The following is a 20,411-nucleotide window of genomic DNA, read 5'->3' on the forward strand; positions in this document are numbered from 1 at the left end:
TCATGCCAAGAGTGACTTCCCTGACACCAGAGAAATGCTGCTCTTGCCTCTCCTCCTGCCATGGCCTCCAGTTAAAATAAATTTCAACTTTTTCAGAGCAACATGAGTAGGGCTCAAGGCTACATCTTCCCTTCACTTTTTTCCACTAGGCTTTCTGCTAGAAGTTTCATCCAGGTTCACCTTAATACAGCAGAAGGAAAGTGAGGAGGGAGACATGGGAATAGGAAAGACCTCTCCTTCCTCTCCTAGGTACAAATGAATGACTGTACTGAATATTCAACAGAGAAATGCTCACCTCATTCCCTCTGATGGACAATTCACAGTCCAAGGGGACTTTTCAGGCAACTTGAGGGTTGCACACCTTGTACAGACAGTGTCTGCCTAAAGTCTTGCAGTTCTACTGGCACAGAGCTGGGCTCAGCTGCCACCTGAGGACTCAGCAGTGATAAAAGCAACAGGATACCTGTTCTTAGCTTTTTTTTTATCCAGAAATCCAGAGAAATGCTGTATTTGGCTTTGTACCTCTGGGACAGCATCACAAGTGCAGGCAACATCACAGCCTAAGGAAATCGGTAATAACAAGCAACATGCACAACAAAAACTACCAGTGCTGTCAGGGATTGAAATATTGGTGGACTATGCCTCAAGAGAGCCATGAAAACATCAAACATTGTCCAAATATCACTGACTCTGATCTGCTTGTTTGATTAGGATCTCAAGATTAAAGTTGGATAAGGAAGAAAGCCCTTTCCACAAAACCTTCACCTTCTCAGAAACAAAGATATCATTGAGCTCAGTGTGTAACAAATTCATAATTTCCTGAAATAATATAAATTGTCTGGGAAACCCAGCCCTCAGGAGCACAGACAGCTCCACTGACAGAGCAGGCAACAGAAGAGATGAGGTTTCACATGATCTCGATCCGTTCTGGCCTTCAGTCACAGCGCCTGCTGATGAGCCCCACACCACAGATCCAGAGAGCTCCCCAAGTGCCAGTGTCTGGGTTTGCTTTCTGCAAACAGGAATCAGTACCAATTACCACTCTGCTGTTGATCAGTATCCCACTTGTAGAAGGTGTTGAAAAAAGAACTAAAGACCCTTTGCTTTGTAGTTTGACTTTGGAATTGAGACTAAGCTATTATAAGGTTTCCTCCATTGAACTCTGAAGTCTGCAATAGATATAAATTACACCTTCATGTTACTTTCCATACATTATTCATTCCTAGAGCTCAAAATATGTTCATTTCCTTAATACAAATCCCTTAGTGTGTGGTATAAACATGTATTTACTGAAGAACCCATCTGTACTTCAGGACATTTATAATTGGATGCACGATTCATCAGTTACAGAAGATTTTTTTTTGTAAACAAATCACCGCCCCAATTTGAAATTATATATCAAAGTGCTTCAATTACATGTCTTTTACCACAAATGAACCTTTTCCTAGTAACAGCATTGCACCTGAAGTAATTAAATAGATGTGGAGCTTATAATCACAACAGAAATTGAATTCTCAGTTAACAATTCCAAAGTTCTATTGATGAAAATTCATACTGATTACAATTCCTATTGATTGAAAGTGATTTCAATCAGTTCAGTTGGTTTTTTTAGAGGATTGACCACAAAATAAATACTCTTTTCCCATATGAGAATATTTGCATTGCCAGGAGCCATACAAGGATGAAGCTTAAAATTCGGTGTTGGTTTACTTTGTCTAGCTGTCTCCTTTGAAGGGAAAAACAACTCTTCTTTTGAAGACACTCAGCACAATAATTTTAAATGCATGGGCATATCAATCTCCAACAGATAAGACATCAGAAAAATTTTAAAAGTCCGTTTCTGAGACTGCCAAGCAACTCAGCTAGTACAAATATCTACCTGCTTGAATTCTTAAATTCTTCATCTACTTTCTTAAATTCTTGTTAAGCAAACACAGGAATCAGCTGTAAAAGAAAAAAGCTTCTGGTTTATCAAATGTAAAACCCAAATCCTTAATATCATTACATAACAAGTAAGCTTTCTAAAAAACTATTTTTTTAAATGTTATATACACTGTAGCGTTTCTCATTGTTCTTTTTTTCTGAGATGTATAAATCTTATATTTATGGCAGAAATAACCATGGGTGTGGAATAACTAACATGAGCCATTCAGATTACTTCAGCCTTCAGAGGAGTTGTGGTCAAGGATTTCCCAAATCTCATATCAGTGACAGCCTCAGCCAGATTAGCTTTCTATTCATTGTTCCAACCCACAGTGGTTATTGGTGTTTTACCACAAATTTTACTGACTAAAAGTGTATTTCAGTGTGGAGAGCATAAGCTGGGGCCTCTGAAGGCATCACTGTGACACTACACAAACCAAACATCTGCCTGGGTGGGGACTCTGATAAAACCCAGTGACTGCCCCCATTTTGGAGATAAAAATTTCACTCCAGGATCTGAGTTACTGCCACCAGCCTGCTTATTCAAGGATGCATGGCAATGAGCTTTATGAAAACCCTTAGAGAACCAGCACTGAAGTTTCCATCTGAACAAAAATTCAGTTGCAAGTCCATCAGTTCTGGCCTATGGAATATAATATCATAATACATGGTAACATATCTGAGTCAATACTGTTCTAAACCACACCACCTTTCTAATTTTCACATGATCCATAAGAGCGTAGTCAAGTCAGAAATTCCATCGCAGTAGGGAGTACTCACTTTCTCTCGCTGTCATGCATAGTATGGACAAGCTTACAAAAAAAGCCTGTAATTGGAGCCATGAACACCTGAACTTCAACAGAGGGCAACTGTCAAAATACTGTAAGTGCATTTTCAGATCAAATATCCTCCATGGTTCCTTTGCACAGTACATTTGTTTAGGCATTAGAGTGCACAAGTCTTCCTAGAAGGATCTTGGTTAAGATAAGCTGATGTCCTGTTTTTCAGTCTTTTAAAACCCTGACTCTGTGTGCTGTTATTTACTGTCAGCTCCAGAATTCTGCAATATTGTGACCTCATCCTAGTGTCTAACCTCAGACTGGAGATGTGCTCTGCCTTCCTTGGCACTATAATGCTATTGCTGAGGACAAAAGTTGTCCTCTGTCAGTTGAGGACATCTGCAAGTCTTCTGATAAATCAGAATGCCTAAAGATTTTTACTTTTTTCTTTTTTTTTTATTTAAAAAAAATCAAGTGAATTAAAACCATTTGAATTGTGTGATAGATAAATTATCTGAGAAACTGCAAGAAAAGATTCAGGACCCAGAGTCTGGCAATTTCTTTAAAATTTCACACAAGTCGAGATGACAAACAGATGGCACAGCTAGGAAAATCTAGAAGGCAAAATATAACCCCCATGTCACTTTAATGATGCCTCAGCTTATCACAGCCTATATTTTAAATCAACTTATAAAGTATTTTTCTAAATCATAAAACTCTCTTGAGCTCTATTTTCTAAAGACAAACTGGTCTGTAAAGATGCATCAGTCAAGCAGAAGATTAATTCCTGTTGTACCAAGTTGTTGTTTTTGGCACAGAAGTCAATATTTATAAGACAGAAAGCAGCTGCAGCACGCAAGTTAGCATAGTGCATAAATCTTTGCAGCAGGTTATAGCAAGATGATGATACTATCCACAGGTAACACGATGGAAGCACTGCCACAACAGAGCCTTCCTAATGGTGGTCATCCATTTACCAGTGTGAGCCACGCTAATGAGGTCACACTGATTCACTTCATGTCATTTCCCCTTTGGAAGCAATCAGCGCAAATATAAACCAGTAATACATTAGAAGAGGTCACCCAGCGCAGTAGCTCTGCAAAGAGTGAGCTGTTTGTATAGGACTCCGAGCCAGATCCGAGCCTGCCTGGAGCAATAGGACGTGTGGCTACTGACATCAGGGCCTGGGAAGCAGATTAACCCCCTGTCCCCATGAAAGCTGGCTGAGGTAAAGCGCTGCTCTCGGCTTTGCCTGTGGTGCAGCTCTTCATCCCCCCTCTCTCATCACCCCTCCACATCGGTGCTGGGGGTCGCGGGAAGGGCAGAGGGTTAACTCTCAGTTTTCCTTCTGCTGATTGAAGCTTTTGCCTCCTGCCTGGTGATGCCGGATGGCAGCTTTGGGGCAGCAGAGGGACAGGGGCACAGCACTGCCAGGAGTTGTGGCAGATGTGGTCCTGCCTCCCTCACAGGGGGACAAGAGACTTATCATATGAGAGAGGTACTGACCTCCTTCCCCATCACTCCACCTCTCTTGCTTGATGCGCTAGCAATGAGACACCCAGTGTCCCTTTTTTCCACAACAGAGACCTGGTGTGGTCAGCAACAGGATGATGCCTGACCAACCAACCAGGAAATCCCCAGCAATGCCCAGCCTTGCCTTCCATATCTTCAGCCCAGCAATCATTCCCCTCCACGGAATATGATGAGCTCTGCAGTGGGGAGGCTAGAGCTGATCTAATTTTTACTGTGCAAGTTTATACAGGTTTTCCACATCTCTGTCAGTCCTTTTCCCAGTGCTGAGATTGAAGATATCAAACCCCTTGCCACAGAATTGTCTCTGAAACTAGAAGTGAAGGAAGTTCTGCCTATCAAAGTACTTGAATATTTCTCCCCCTTCTTGAGAAGGCTGTCATGCCAAAATTTTGGGGTTCTGGCACTTTTCACACGAGCGCAGCTACTCACTTACGAGACCATATGCAGTTTCAAGTCCAGAGCTCTCTCTCTAGCCACTGCTGCACTAGCTCTGACATTTCCAGCCTCACTTGACCAAATTATATGGGGTTGGAGGCAAAGACATTTGAAATTTAATGTTGGATAGATGCAGATTGAGCCCACATGGGAGGGAAATACAGTAGAAATGTGGAACCCCATTATAAGAATTTATCAGTGTACAGTCTGCATGCTTTATAAATTTCACTAGCACGATCATCTATTTCATTTCTAGAAGAGAAAAAGCTATATTAATTTCTTGAAATAGGCAACAGAAAGAGATTGACTTGAAATAAACAAAATAGTTGAAATTAAATTTTCTTGGCAAGATTTGCTTGTGTTGTTCGTCAAATAAATGTACATTATGTCTTGCACTGTTACTCAGCTGTGATCCTGTAATGTGTTCTCTGCATCCTGTCAGACATATGATCCTTTGTCCCATAATAGACCCAACTATCTCACAACCAGCTGAGCTCAGGGTCATTCCAGGGTCAGGCTGGTTAAAGATGGCTGTCAGTTCTCTGCCTGACTCACAGACGAACTTTAAATCACCTTTATCTTACTTGTGCTGATGTTTTCCAGCCATCACTGCAGCAGGAGCTGTAGCATCTATGTACAATATGAGGAAATGTCTTACAGCATCCCTGAAAATTTCTCTGTGGTTCTGCAATGTGCAGTGCACTCAATACGAAAAAAGTGCAGCTTGATGTATAATGTGAAATGGGAACTATTTCAAATACCTTTATGCAAGGTAGTTAACAATACTGTTCTCATCCATCTTGCAGATGAAAACAATAATTCAGAAGGTGAAATATCACCTTTCAGATCTGAAATATAATTATTACTTGGTCTGAAATTTCCAGCAAAAAGAGTATTTGCATAAGAAGGACAGATAATCTGGGAAATACATCACCTAATGTTTTTATTGTGACAAATACCTCTCTTCAGCTTCTGCAGCTATACAACTTCTTAATGTTTGTCACTAGTCTCCAAGGTATAGAAGAAAGACATGCCTTAATTGTGAATTTACACATGCTTTATTACTGGTGCAATGGCATAAACACATTTAACAGGATTGTCATTCCAGTTAATTATGCTGACACTGACATGTACCTATCTCATCTAAAATTGATAGTGCCTTTTGACCAGTTAGTAGCATCACGATGTGTTGTATCTTTCTCTCTAAGTTAAGCATGTTAGGGGCCAGAGAACAGCAGGAGAAAAAGAGTCCCTGCATATCAAGTAAATACCAACAGATCAGCAGCCAAACCTCCTTTTAAGAAAACTGTAGACAGCTGAACCCCAGCACATGTTCTGCATTTCTATGTCTGTTCCAGCCACAGCACACCTGCCCCAGGCAAAGACAACAATCTCCATTATGTCTAATAGTAAATAACACTGTTCCAGTTCCTCAAAAACTCTTGGTCTCGTTCACAATGTGTAGTACCCAGCACCCAAGCAGATGGTAACACTTATTAAAGATGTTAAAGCAGAAGAAAAGACAGCAGAAAAGGAGGCAACTATTAGAGAAAACGTTGTGACAAGGGAAAAAACAATTTTCATGTTTTCCCTGCAGCGGAAGAAATTGGGGGAAGATGTGAAATCAACAGCAAAAAGCAAACAAGCATCCAATGACAATAAAACATCACCCTTACCTTCAGCAGAATTATCAAGGCTCAGATCAAGGCCTCATTTTCAAACCTCACACTGGGAAGGAAACCACACATATTCCTTTCCTTCCACACAATCCAGTATAAACCTGGCAGGGCATTCCAGAAGGGAGATGGAGGTACAAATATCTTACAGTCACATCTGGGTGACAAGGGTAATGGAAGGAAGGAAGGAAGGAAGGAAGGAAGGAAGGAAGGAAGGAAGGAAGGAAGGAAGGAAGGAAGGAAGGAAGGAAGGAAGGAAGGAAGGAAGGAAGGAAGGAAGGAAGGAAGGAAGGAAGGAAGGAAGGAAGGAAGGAAGGAAGGAAGGAAGGAAGGAAGGAAGGAAGGAAGGAAGGAAGGAAGGAAGGAAGGAAGGAAGGAAGGAAGGAAGGAAGGAAGGAAGGAAGGAAGGAAGGAAGGAAGGAAGGAAGGAAGGAAGGAAGGAAGGAAGGAAGGAAGGAAGGAAGGAAGGAAGGAAGGAAGGAAGGAAGGAAGGAAGGAAGGAAGGAAGGAAGGAAGGAAGGAAGGAAGGAAGGAAGGAAGGAAGGAAGGAAGGAAGGAAGGAAGGAAGGAAGGAAGGAAGGAAGGAAGGAAGGAAGGAAGGAAGGAAGGAAGGAAGGAAGGAAGGAAGGAAGGAAGGAAGGAAGGAAGGAAGGAAGGAAGGAAGGAAGGAAGGAAGGAAGGAAGGAAGGAAGGAAGGAAGGAAGGAAGGAAGGAAGGAAGGAAGGAAGGGATCCAATTTTGTAAAAAATATATTAAAAAATCTTCAAGTCATTCATTTTCTCTCCTGTGATCCACATGCCTTTTAAAGAAAAGCAAGCTTTTACATCCTATCAAAAGCATAAAACCATAGCTGATGGCAGGTGAACTAAAGAGTGCAAAAAACCTGGAAGAATAAACCTTGAGGAATTAAAAATGCATTGAATAATAGCAATCCTGTTGGACAGTCACATAAATTGCAACTTGAAATGCATCTCTGTGTAATACAGAATTTCATTCTGTCCTTGGGAAAGGAGAAGATACCACCAGTGGGGACTCTTGTCTATGCTGTACACCCTCTCCTGCCCCTACTGCTGGGCAGCAGCCTCTCCCTACAGCTACCCCACAGATCTATAGCCAGTATTCTTGGGGGCAGTGACAGCCACGTCCAACAGAATCCCTGCACTGCTGTCCATCTTCCTTCCTCACACAAGCCCTTTTGACCATCTTCATTCTAACCTAGATTATAGCAATGGAAGACCTGCACCAAAGGCTGGAGAACATAAACTCATGAAGACTGGAAAACTGGAAAGGCTTGAATCACCAGTGAACAGATGCTGAAGACCTTGTCTCATAGCTGTGGGTAAGCATCTGGAAAACATCTAGATAAAGCTTTATTTTTAATATTCTTTTAAGCAGGAGGAAGGAGCAAGGAAGAATTAATTTCCTCCATTTTCCTTAAAAGAATTTTGCAGTTCTTCAGCTTTTGAGTACATCTAGAATTCATTTTGCTGGTCAAGAAAAAGCCATATTTTCAATAGTGGCATTCTGACTAAACCCACAATACTCCTGCTCACAATTAAAGGGATGTTCTCATGTGACAGCTCAAGGCGTGTCCTTCAGATCCAGCTGGCAGGGTCTCTGGAGCAGAGCATGGTTCCTGCCTTCGGACAAACTCACATTAAGCAGGTACGCCTCAAGACAGTGCTGCTGAAAGATTTCATTCCTTTCTCCCTCTTCTGTTTGAGCTCAGATAGTGGTTACTTCATGAGTGGTGCGACTTTTAGAGCTACTTTCACAGTCCTTTTTCTGGGAAACTCCTCACTGGAACTACTAGGCCTTTTCATAGAGCACAAATAGTGCAGGAGTTAACCTTTTGTGATAAAAGGAAATCTATTTGATGACTACTGGTATTTTTTTACTCTAAATATTTTACTACAATAATAAAATAAAATAAAATAAAATAAAATAAAATAAAATAAAATAAAATAAAATAAAATAAAATAAAATAAAACACCCTCTGAGATGTGAACAATATATCTTAAATTACTTAATATTCACTTAAATGCAGATTGTTTTTTACAAAGGCTGATATATATTCCTTGCCCTGGAGAATATTTAGAGACAAATCTAATTTTAAGGCTCAGGCTGGACTCCATCACTTTTAGTGCTGCTGCTCCAAACTACTATGGAATTGCACTAAACAAAATACCTGATTTAAGGATTAAAAACATGAAATAACGTGCCTCATTCTCATGAATCCTAAAGGACACACCTATGCACCCTTAGATGAGTCTTTTCCTTCAACACAGACATTTCAGACATGTCAGCACATGGAGCAGCTCTCAAAGGTGCTTCACCAAGGAAAATGGCTATTGGAATTTCCTATATGAAATAACAGCATCCTTCTCACTCTGACGTTCCATGCAGACACCAGGGGTGCAGGGGTCCCTGTGCAGCTGCATGGGGATCGCTGTCCCACGTGGCTGAACATGCATCCTGCCCTCAAGGAAAGGGGCCAGGTTTGTCTTAGCCAGCACACACCTGAATGCAGTTAATATTGTTCAGCTCTTCCATTCATCTCCTGGCCAGTATTTCGGTCTCTAAGAGGAAAGGAATTTTATGAAATAAAGATCTAAGGGCTGAAAATGTGCTTGCAGAGGAGTGGGGGGTGGGGAGTGTGACAAACCTTGTAGCCCATGTGAAAGGTTGCTTTGCTTCTAGACCAAAGGGGAGGAGGCCTGATCCTGCTCCCATGCTAGATAAGCAGATATCCTGCAGGCAAGCAAAGCTGGCAACAGGCTGAAATCATGGTGAGAGTTGAAAAGCTTGTTTTTCTATATGCACAACAAACCAGAAACGTTGACAGAAAAGTAAAAGAACATCTGCTCATGCTGATCTATGAATGCTTTTCCTGGATCCATTAACCTCCTTTCTTTGTCTGTCTCTCTTTTTTCCTAAACTGAAAATTATCATTTTAAATATTTCAAGGCTTTCATTTCTCTATTAATCAAATTAAATCTCCTTAGCTACAGTTAAAATACTCTGTGAGGTCCTTCGACCAAAGATTATCTGCCTCGCAATTAGAAGTCATTTTTAATACAACAGGCGGGAAATAGAGAACCACAGCTGTAGAATCAATACAACTATAAATTACATGGGAAAGGAAACGGTAGCATCCTAGCTTGAAACAACAGATTTATTATCAAAGAGGATGGTATTTTATCGACAGAGTACATAAGTTTTATAAAGAAAAAGAGAAGGAGACACAGAGAGAGAAATCAATGTTGACATGGGCTCACAGTTTCTTTAAATGCTGCATTTGTGGTAACTAATTTTCATTTCTTTTTATAATTTATAAAATGTCACACTGAAAAATGTTTACTGGCTAAAAAATCCTGAGTGGAGAATTTTCTAAGGCAAAACTCCACTGATTTTAATGAATAAGATCTGTAGAAGAAGGTCCCATTATGTGTTGTGTATTTTATCCTGGTTAAGACTGGTTACTAAAGGACTTCATCCATTCCCATATTTTGAACAATATCCTAGTTCTGACTGCAGGTAAGATTTGTATTTAAACTTCAAAGATTTGTGTTTATTTTGATTTCACCTACAGAATAGGGTGAGAATAATTGTTCTTTCTGATTGCAACAAATACTTTAAATGCATCACCTTCCACAAACAGAATTCATCTGTGGGTGGTTACATATAGTATACCAAAAAAATCCCTGAACCTGGGATCAGAAGATTTGTCGCTAGATGTTCACTGCTTTCAGTGCACAGTCTGCCCTGCTGTCTTCTCAGTGAAAAGCAAAGGGGAAATTTTTGCCTGTTGTTGACTATGGAATTTCCAGTTAGGGCCTGATCCAAAAGTCAAGGTAATACCTATGTCTTCTTCTCTTCCAGCTCCAACAAAAGTGGGAGTCACCCTGTATGGTTGGCCAGTCTCAAAATACATCATGATGTTCAAAAAAGGGGATTACATAGAGATTATCTGGATTTCTAGAGTCTCTCATCTGATATGCAATCAAACTGTCTAGTTAGAGGGTCCTCAGCAGAATTTCTGTAGTTTTGGCTGCATTCCTTAAAAACTTTACTGTATAAATGCTGTTCTACCCCTAGGGTAAGAAAGATGTGATCTGAAGAGAAAAAACTTATCTTTACTGGTGAATTACTAGGCTCAGTGAGGCTGATTTTTGGATTTGCAGACTTGTGGGTCTCAGGTGAGCTGAGTCTCCCTGAGCAATGAGCCACAGTAGGTCCCACTCAAAACCAAGATATGTATCCAGTACAAGCCTCAAAATCTTTCAAATCTTTCTGTTTGTGAGCTGACTTGAAAGAAGCTTGGGTGATGCTCCTTTATGTGAATCTAAGTTTTTTTGGGACATCCATGTTCCTATAGATATAGAAAAACACTGTATGTTTCCTGTGCAGTGGGATTTGAGCCCTGTCACTGAAGACAGGTCTTCCCAGAGCCTTTTTGCCCCACCTTCTATTTCCATGATCTCTGCCTTGACTCATAGCACTGTCAGAAATACAGAAAATAAAATATACAGGGGGATGTAATGAACTGCAAAGCCCCATGGGGTCCTGCCTGTCTGCAATACCCACTTCTATGTCTAAACATATTGTTCATGTTAATACTGTTTGCTGGTAGGAGTGTTTCTCCAAGATAACATTTTTGTGCAGTGAAATATGCATGGCTCTCAGATGGCTCAGCTCAGATGGGATCACCTTTCAGTTTTCTAGACAGTGTTATTTTTTTACCCATTTTTTCCCCATCACAGCATGAAGAACACAACACTACCTCACCAATGCCTTTTGTTTTATGACCCATCTGTCCACAGAAATATGCAAGGATGTTAAATCCACTGATAATGCAGAGCTGTGCTGCAAGGATTTTTTATTTCTTCCAAAACAGAGTAATGTGGTCCAAGTGTCTACCTTTGCTGGGTGCTAGTGGGAATATTTTACAACTATGCAAAGAAAATAAATTGAGGTTTGGATGACATTTCCACTACAGCTGATGTTTTGCAGTAGAGTTATTTGAGGTAATATATCCATTGAAAAAGAAAAAGCTTGGTTTTATTGGAACAGAAGAGTTTCAATTGTATAGAAATTTCCACTTCTGTGGCTTAGCCCCTTCCATGACCTTCACCTTCTTATGAGATGGGAAGTTTGGGCACGAGGTTGTTCTCCAAGACCTCTCCAATATGTCCCCACTCTAACCAGAAGGGGTTTGTGATTTATACAGGTGTGCTTTGCACCTGAAGGTTCACTGGTGTGCAGTGGAGGAGGCCCCCCATTTCCACCACCAGCCTCATCCTCACCCCCATCTCTTTTCATTGCTTAACTAAGCTGGTCTCCTGTGTTTTCTCTGCTCTTTATTGCTTGTCACCGGGGCTGAGTGACTGCTGAAGATGAGAGGGGATGAGGAGTGTGAAGAGGGAAGCTTCTGCCTTTGGTCTGAGCCTGACGGGGAATGATGAAAAACACATGGGCTATGAAAAAGTCCAGTCCAACTTTCTGTTTACCGAGCTCCCTAGAAACGTCAACATCTGTCACCAAGTTACCCCTAAAAGGGGCACCCCCTTGCTACGGGACCCCGATGGCAGGTCCCATCCCTCTTCCCCCAGCACGGGCTGGAGCGGAGGGGTGTTGACAGAGGGAAAGGGAGGTTATCCGGGATTTGGTGATGGCTGTAGTAATAGACAAAGGACATCAGAGGCGATATCCCCGCCTCAGCGCTGCGGTGCCACCTCAGGCTCTGCCATTCGGCCCGCAGAGATGGGGTGGGTGCCGGGGCAGCCCTGGGGTGAGCCTGACTTTTGCCGTCCCCGCAGGCGGGTCCCGAGGGAGAGAGGGACTGGGAGCTGAGCAGGGTTCGGAGGAGCGCGGCCGGCTCGTACCGAACGGAGCGGCCCGGCGGTCACAGCCCCACTCCCTTGTTATTCCAACCCACACAACGAATTTTCCTCCTATTAGTAATTTCACGAAGATCAAATACAAAGACAGCTGCGAATGAAATCGATCCCTACAAAATGCGTTAGATAAGTGTTCAGTCAAAGTAGATATTTCCTTGTTCTTTCTTTTTTTCTAATTTGTAATAGTCCATAGCATATCGCTATATTTTTTTTCTTTCCTTTCCTTTCCTTTCCTTTCCTTTCCTTTCCTTTCCTTTCCTTTCCTTTCCTTTCCTTTCCTTTCCTTTCCTTTCCTTTCCTTTCCTTTCCTTTCCTTTCCTTTCCTTTCCTTTCCTTTCCTTTCCTTTCCTTTCCTTTTTTTTTTCCCTTTCCTTTTTTTTTTCCTTGCCCCGCATGGGATAGAAGTAGAGTATGCATAAGTACCTTGGCAAAGCCAAGCTTATCGGATGCAAACAGGAGCCGCTGCGCAGCGCCGAGACACCAGGCGGGCATCGAGACGGGCACAGGGGCAAGCACCGGGGCACGGCACGCTCGTCCCTGGCTCTCGACCTCTCAGACACTGTCAACAACTCTGGCGAGCAAAACTCTCCATCAGTCCTTGTATACTCCTGATCCCCCCGCCCGCCCCTGGCTGCACCATATCTGAGACCGATGTGAACACAGGAACGAGAGTTGTGGCTGAGATTGGCTTCGTACCTCCCGCTGTCCACCTTGTATTTGGAGTTATTTGATTTTTTTTTTCTTTTTGCTACTTTTACTTTCTTGAGCGGGAGAAGTTTTGAAATACTTTGAGTTTGTGTTTATAAAACGGGCATTCGGAGAACTCATGAGCTGGTTACTGGTTTCATCATAGTCGAGACTGATCATTATTATCAGAATCAGTAGTTCCGATTTCAATTTGTGAGATATACATTTTCAAGGAAAATAGATTGGAAAGACAAAATAATGGTAAAAGTAATAGTTGAAGCATTCTCCATGTGAAGCAAAGGCTTACACTGTGTCTCTGCCCTATAAAAAGTAGCACAGTAGCATTCTCCGGACCCATTCCTACTCGTATTAGTGAAATGTGTAATCCTTTTGAAGTTACATGGCAAAGAGAGCTCCTTGCATGATCAAAATCAACACAGTTTGCTCCCGGATGCCTAGGCACAAGAGAAGACTTTTTTTTCCCTACAGCGCCCATTGATGTCATTGGTCTTTCCGAGCCTGAAACAGGAGTAACTGTGACCTGTAATATTTTATGACACATAAACCATAAAAGAATAATGTTAACAATGAGAGCCGGCCAAGTAGTGTGCCTGAGGGAGAAAAGGAATGTTTGTCTTGGAAAAGGAGAAAGGCAAAAGGGAAAGAGGAAGAGGGAGAGAAAGGGAGAAAAAGTGAGAAAGGCAGACCAAAAAAAAAAAGGAAGGAAGGAAGGCAGGAAGAAAGGCAGGAAGGAAGGAAGAAAGAGAGAAAGAGAGAAAGAGAGAAAGAAAGAAAGAAAGAAAGAAAGAAAGAAAGAAAGAAAGAAAGAAAGAAAGAAAGAAAGAAAGAAAGAAAGAAAGAAAGAAAGAAAGAAAGAAAGAAAGAAAGAAAGAAAAAGAAAGAAAGAAAGAAAGAAAGAAAGAAAGAAAGAAAGAAAGAAAGAAAGAAAGAAAGAAAGAAAGAAAGAAAGAAAGAAAGAAAGAATTCTCAAAATGCATTACATATCTGTTTATTCATATATTATTAACTTCATTATTTATATAATGCTTTTTTTGCGGTTACCAATTTTCTGTGATCTCAGAGAGCTAATTACTAAAGAAAACCAAAAAAAAGCAATCTTGCTCCTAAGCTGACGAGGAAAACATCCCTAAGCTACTCTTTCCCCCTTCAAAAAAAAAAATTGACAGCCGCGTGTCCCCGCCGGGTCCGGGCCCGGCCGTGCCGCCGGCAGGAGCTGCCTCCCTCGGGGCCGTCCCCAGCGCGGCGCTGCCGCCCGGGCTCTCCCGCGGGCTCCGGCCTCGCTCGGAGCATCCCCGGGGCCTGGCCGGGAGCTCATCGCCTTCCATGCCCAGGGTCCCCCGGCAATTCCTGGGTGGGAGGGGGCATCGCTCTGGAAAAGCAGTTTGCCGGTAGAAAGCCGCTCGGGTCTATAGTCCAAACGTGAGCTGCCATTAGAGAGTTACTAATAAATCCCTATTAAGCATGCATTTATGCAGTGATTATGTGAACTTTGGCCTTTGCAGAGTCCCAGCAATTAACGACGACGTCTATCGCGTTTTTGCTCAGATTTCTGCTCCTTTCCCATGCAGGATGGAGAGGGGAGCACGGCTCCATCAGCTCCTCCAGCTACCGGGTACCTCTCCAGCCATCCCTTTCCTCATCACTGCTGAGGAGAAAGCCCCAAGTATCCCCCTCCTTTGCCCCTGGACCCCCGCTTGAAAATGCCGGGTCCTTTGCAGGATGGGTTTTTTCCCCTCACTCCGGTACCTCTCCGGGGTATGCCCGCCTGAGCGTCGGATGCAGCGCGGGAAAGATGCCGAGTTTTTGCTGTCTCCGCAAAACAGCGGAAAGCTGTTAAAATTTAGTAAAAACATGCTGGGCAAAAATGAGAGGAAAGTTGCCGCTGCCGGGGAGACAGCGAGAGAGAGAGAGGGAGAGGGATGACTCTGTAATTGTTGCCTTTATCAAGGCTGTGAGATTAACTACTGGGATTTATTCTAAAGTGACCCATCACCGAATTCATTTCTGCTTGAACTTTCGGTGAACCTGAGATTAAAGAGGGGAGAGCAGCTAAGCAGTTTGTTGTTAGCTGCCTTTTCAACAGCCCTTTCAGACTGAGTAAATATTGATCGGTTTCAATCTGATTGCCCCAGAGGAAAACACCAAAGCATCTCAATAGCCTCCAAAAGTAAACTTTAAAGGTGAACAGCAGAAATGGCCTTAAGTATGATAGGAAGATACTAAACTCCGTTTGACATTTGAATGCGATTTGTGTTGACGGGTTTTGATGAGATGTGGGGTTTTTTCTTCATTTTTCCCTCGAGATTCTAGAGAGATTTTTTTTTTTAATTTAAAAATGTATTTTTAAAAAAAATCCTCACAGCCCGAAGCGTAAATTAGTGTCTTGATTGAAAGCACTTTGTGGGGGATTTTTAACGATATTTTTGTGGTAGAAACTATAAGCTAGAGATTTTCATTTCTCTTCGCCGCACCCCTGAACCCAAAAGCTGATGTTATCGAAATAGTATTAATGCTAACAAAATGAGACAGGATCGGGAGGTTTGGAGCGTCTTTGCTCGAAATACATTATGACTGCGGGGAGATATATACATACATATATATCCCGATATATATATAGGGTTTGGGCTTGGAAGGAGATGGAATTCTTTGCCCAACAATCTCTCATCGGAGACTGATGCACTGATAAGTGTCTTGTCTCTCGAATTTAGGCTTTAATTTATGGCCGCTCTTTCTAACACATTAAGTCAACACCGGTGGAATCGAGTTGTAGATCCGGATTCCAGCGATGTTTAGATCCAGATTTCGATATTGAAATGCCCTCATTGGCATGTAAATGCCACTTTAACACATCCAAGACTCTGGAAGAAGGCCATCTGTTTTGCTTTGTGGCTTTACACTAATAAACAAAAGGTAAAGTATATGGCAGGAGGGGAAATGAAAGAAATAGAGGCATCGGCGGGAGCCTTTGGAGACAGCCCTTCTCCCTTGTAGATAGCTCGGCTCTTGATATGGCCGCCGCGCCTTGCAAATCAGGGCTTGTCTCTTTTGACACCGAAGTGAAGAAAATTTCGTTGACTCTCTGCGGATCCCGCAAAGCAAAGCCTGCGTGGGCAGACCCGCCTCAGGAGAAACCCGCTGGCACTTCCCGCAGCTGGACCGGGTGAAGAAGATGTTAGGCGTGTTTGCGTTGTAATTCAAGAGGTATCAGTGACTTGGGACATCCCCCGTCCAGCTGAGCATGCCTCTGTCCTGTCCTGCCACCCAGGTTCTCCCCACAGAGGCTCTTCTCCCTCCCCGACCTGTTCGCTTGATATTTCTTGAAATAGTTATTATATTTACCTGCAAGCTTTCTCTTGTACACCCGGGGGAGTGGGGGGGTGGAGAGGTACCGAGATAGAAGGGAAGGGACGGTGAAGTGGGCTGGGGCTAATGCAAAAAACACACTGGGAGCCATCTCCCATTTCGGCATCCCGTCAAAGCGCTGGGGATAGCAGCTTGGGGTAGGAGAGAGAAGCCGGACAAGCTTAGTGCCCAGGCTAATTAAATGTGCAGTCCTTGAAGAGGGGCCTGCAGTGTGAGGAAAGACTGGCTGAAGAGAGTTTCTGCTTTTGAAGGGTGCTCTGTTTATTTAAGTGTCAGCATCCATCCCGAGGTGAAAAGGTTAGCACTTGACCCAGGAAGTTCTCCTGTTTGTGCTTCAGAATTAGATTGGGATCATAAATTCCTCCCAGTAACCAAGAATGGAGAGAAGGGCCTTATATTGTCTAAAAATAATATTATTTGAGCATAGGAGTGGAAGAAGTTTTGTATAGGAAGTCAGATTGGTCAGACAGAGCACTGGCTCTGACAGAACAACATAGAAGGAGTAAGGTTGTGAGGCTCTTACCCCATTTTCCCTTTGGAAAGACCCCAGTAGAAGAAAATAAGGGAAACAAAACTGCTGAGCCCAGCCTGTGACTCAGCTCTGACGTCACGCAGAGGTAGGCAGACGAGGGCTACCTGAAAGTGGAATATATTTATTACAGACATTATAAGGACCCGTAAATCCTGCCCTGGATTCCACCACCGGTGGAATCACAGAGCCTTTCATGATTGTACAGAAAAATCAGGAGGACATTTTGCTCACACACGACAACTGATAGAACTCAGTGTACCCGCAGTACAGCAAAGCACAGTGCGTCATGCAAAGGTCTGGACACCAACCACAGAAATTATACATTCATTTGGCCATTTGTCACATTCACGAGTAGTTTGAAAAGACATCGAGTCTAAAGGAAGGTTAATATGAAAATAGGAAGAGGCGAAGTCTTTTGGATGGTTGTACCCTTCAGCTGAGCATAAACCAACACAGCTTTTGGGGCAGGGGGAAAAGGAGAGGGAGCAAGCACACCGGGCAAGGTTTAAAAAACCTAGTGCAATTGAAGCCTTGTTTGTCACATTTAAAGAAATAGCGCTACTTTTTTGAGGTATCTGCTTGAGCTTAAGACGTTTACTTGATACGGTCATCTACTTTACCAATATAAAAATGGATCCAGTTTGGCGAATGCACTCACCCTGCTTAACCTGATAATCGAAACATCATTCTAGAAAAATCTGTAAAAAGATAAATCTCTCGGACAAAGTATTTACAAGCAACAAACTCATTGACACGAACAAAGAATACATTAAATTAAGGGGATGAAAGTCCTATAAGTCGTGTAAACACTTGCAATAGTGCATCTCTTTGTGAGGTTATGTACCCTAAATAACCTGTCTTTCACTCAGGGAAACTCGGTGGAACGTCCTTGCAGTGGAGGAGGGAGACCCTTACACTTGTGCCAACACATCTCCTCCAGCAGAAGAGGAAGTGGGGGCCGGGATGAAAATCCCCTGGCACCACGGCGCCGGAACCCGGCGGAACCGGCACCCCTAGGGCTGGACAGCGACGAGGGCGGCGGAGGTAGTAGGGGAGGGAGCGGCTGCTCGCCGGGACCTCTCGGGATACCGACCGACCGAGGGACCGACATAGCAGCGGTGGACGGACACGTCGCGCCCGGCGGCCGTCGGGGCGCGGCCGGTCTCAGTTGGAGGTAGCGAGCGTGTCCGAGGCGGAGGAGGCGGGCGAGGCGCTGCAGGGCGAGGAGCAGGACTTCTCCGACGAGTCCTCCGCCTTCTCCTCGCAGCCCGTGGGAGTGGCGGGGGAGATGGGCAGCAGCCCCTCTTTCTCACGCTTCTTTTGCTTCATCCGCCGGTTCTGGAACCAGATCTTCACCTGCGTCTCGTTGAGCTGGAGGGAGGCGGCGATCTCCACCCGCCTAGCCCTGGTCAGGTATTTGTTGAAATGAAACTCCTTCTCCAGCTCGGTGAGCTGCTTGGTGGTGAAGTTGGTTCTCACGGTGTTGGGCTGCCCCACGAAGCCGTACTCGCCAGCCTTGCCTGCGAGGGGACATGCAGCGGTAAGTAACAGAGCGCAAATGATTTATAGGCGATGTAATCAATATGTCCACACCGGCTAAGCGATAGGGAGCAAGAACTTCCTAGGATAAGAGGGAAACCCCGGCAGGGTGAGTGATGGAGTGCGAGGTGCTAAACCGGAGTCAGCCTCTAGTGTCAGAGCAAACTTGATAAGTGGTTTATGAATTACCAGAAATACGACCACGGGAGAGGAGAAGAAGGGGGAGTCAGGAATAAGTGAGGAATAAGCAGCACTGGCTTTCAGCTCCGCGGGCAGACAGCCGTGACTGTTCCCAGAGCTGCGGGCCTCCCTACCTGCCCAGTGTCCCGCGGGATACCGCGCCTCTTTCCCCACATCCGCGGCGGAGAGAACGGAGCGGCCCCAGCTCCGGCCCACCCGCCTGCCACTGACCTGTTTTGGGTGGGTTTCTTTTCACTTTCATCCAGTCGAAGGTTTGCGCCGGCGGCGAGGTCTCGGTGGAGGGGGAGCGGGCGTTTTCCCGGTGGCCAGCGTGGAGGGGAGACAGGGCATGGTTGTAGGTGCCCAGGGGCAGGCTCTGCTGCTCCTGCCCGTAGGGGGGAGGCACGTACTGAGCGGGGGCCCCCGCGTAGCCCTGGTGCTGGAGCGGGTGCTGCGCAGCGGCGGAGGAGGAGATGCTCCCCGAGTACACGGCGGGGGCACAGGGAGGGAAGCCGCCGCCCAGCTCCGCGTCCTGCCCCAGGGGGTAGGGGCTGTACGGCGCTCCGAAGCCCTGCGCGCTGTAGGTCGGGCCGCAGCCGGGGTGCGCGTAGGACACCCCCAGCCCGCCGTGGTGCTGGTAGGCGGCAGGCTGGGCCGGGGTGTGGTGATGGTGGCGGTGGGGGCTGATGGACACCCCGCGGCCCGCCAGGAAGCGGTCCTCTCCGCTGCAGCTGCCGGCGCTGACGGCGCAGGGCTGGAAAGTTGTAATCCCGTGGTCGGGGTGGTAGGCGCGGGCGGCGCAGCCCCCCGCCTCGCCGCCGAGGACAGGGTACTCGAGGAAGGAGCTCATCCTCGCCGCGTCGCTCTGTCACGCCGCCACCGGGTCTTCAGCGTCCGGCGGGGCCGCGCCAACTTTCCCACTTCCTCCATGGGGCCGGCAGGAAAATGACACGAAGGCGCCGGCAGCGGGCAGGCACGTGGGGGGCGGCAGCCAATGGCTGCGGCGCCCGTGGGGCTTCCCCGGCTCCTGTCGCTGATACAGCGCCGCGTCGGGGGCATTTAAACGCCGAGCGCTCCGACCCGCGGCACCGCGGGGCAGGGAGGCGGTGGCCGTGGCCCCCCAGGGGGTGGGGGGCGGGCCGGGCTGTACACACACACACACACACACACACACACACACACACACACACACACACACACACACACACACACACACCCACCCACCCCCGCCGCGGCAGCCCCCTGGGTCTCGTCCGCCAGCTGAGAGAGGAAGGCAGGAGAGACCCGGAGGCTGTGCCCGGCCCGCGGAGCCCACCGGTCGTCCTCTCCAGGGTGAGTGCTGCTGCCAGGGTGCCCCAGCATCACCCTGCTGTCGGCGCTGTCAAGCTTGTACGGGGCACCTCTGGTGTCCGCCAACCCCTCGCCGGGGCAGCTTCGTGGGGGGATGGCGAGGGGAGGCGACTGGATCCATGGCACCGGGCGAGGGATGGGGCGGAGAGAGGCAGAGACAGTGCTGAGACTATTATCCCATGGAACGGGAGTGAGAATGGGACGGTGGATACGGCTGGGGACTTCTACGGGGATGAGAATTGAGACAGGGACCGGAAGGAAGGTAAGGATAAGGTAGAGAATAGATAGGCATGGGACCGAGGATACGGATGTGGATGCGATGCGTGTGAAAATGGAGACGGTAATAGTGCCGGTGCCGGGGGATCTCGCTGGTCCTGCCCCGCCGCAGTCCCAACGCGTCGCCACGCCAAGAATTAAAGGGGCTTGTCCAGCCGCATCACCAGGCGGCCGCGGACATTAGCATGGAAATGAGGCGCTTTTGGGACTGACGACC

General features: G+C 45.6%; 1 protein-coding gene across 1 annotated transcript; it reads right to left on the reverse strand.

Annotated features, from left to right (window-relative positions):
* Nucleotides 1-16,999: 16,999 nt before the first annotated feature.
* Nucleotides 17,000-19,424, reverse strand: HOXA1 (homeobox A1). Its single transcript, XM_033067434.2, has 2 exons — nt 18,800-19,424; nt 17,000-18,369 (listed from the first exon to the last, which is right to left on the reverse strand). Exons 1-2 carry the CDS (start codon nt 19,416-19,418, stop codon nt 18,014-18,016), a joined length of 975 nt encoding a protein of 324 aa, XP_032923325.1. The 5' UTR covers nt 19,419-19,424; the 3' UTR covers nt 17,000-18,013.
* Nucleotides 19,425-20,411: the final 987 nt, after the last annotated feature.

The sequence above is a fragment of the Catharus ustulatus genome, chromosome 1, assembly GCF_009819885.2.
Source record: "Catharus ustulatus isolate bCatUst1 chromosome 1, bCatUst1.pri.v2, whole genome shotgun sequence".
Taxonomy (NCBI): Eukaryota; Metazoa; Chordata; class Aves; order Passeriformes; family Turdidae; genus Catharus; species Catharus ustulatus.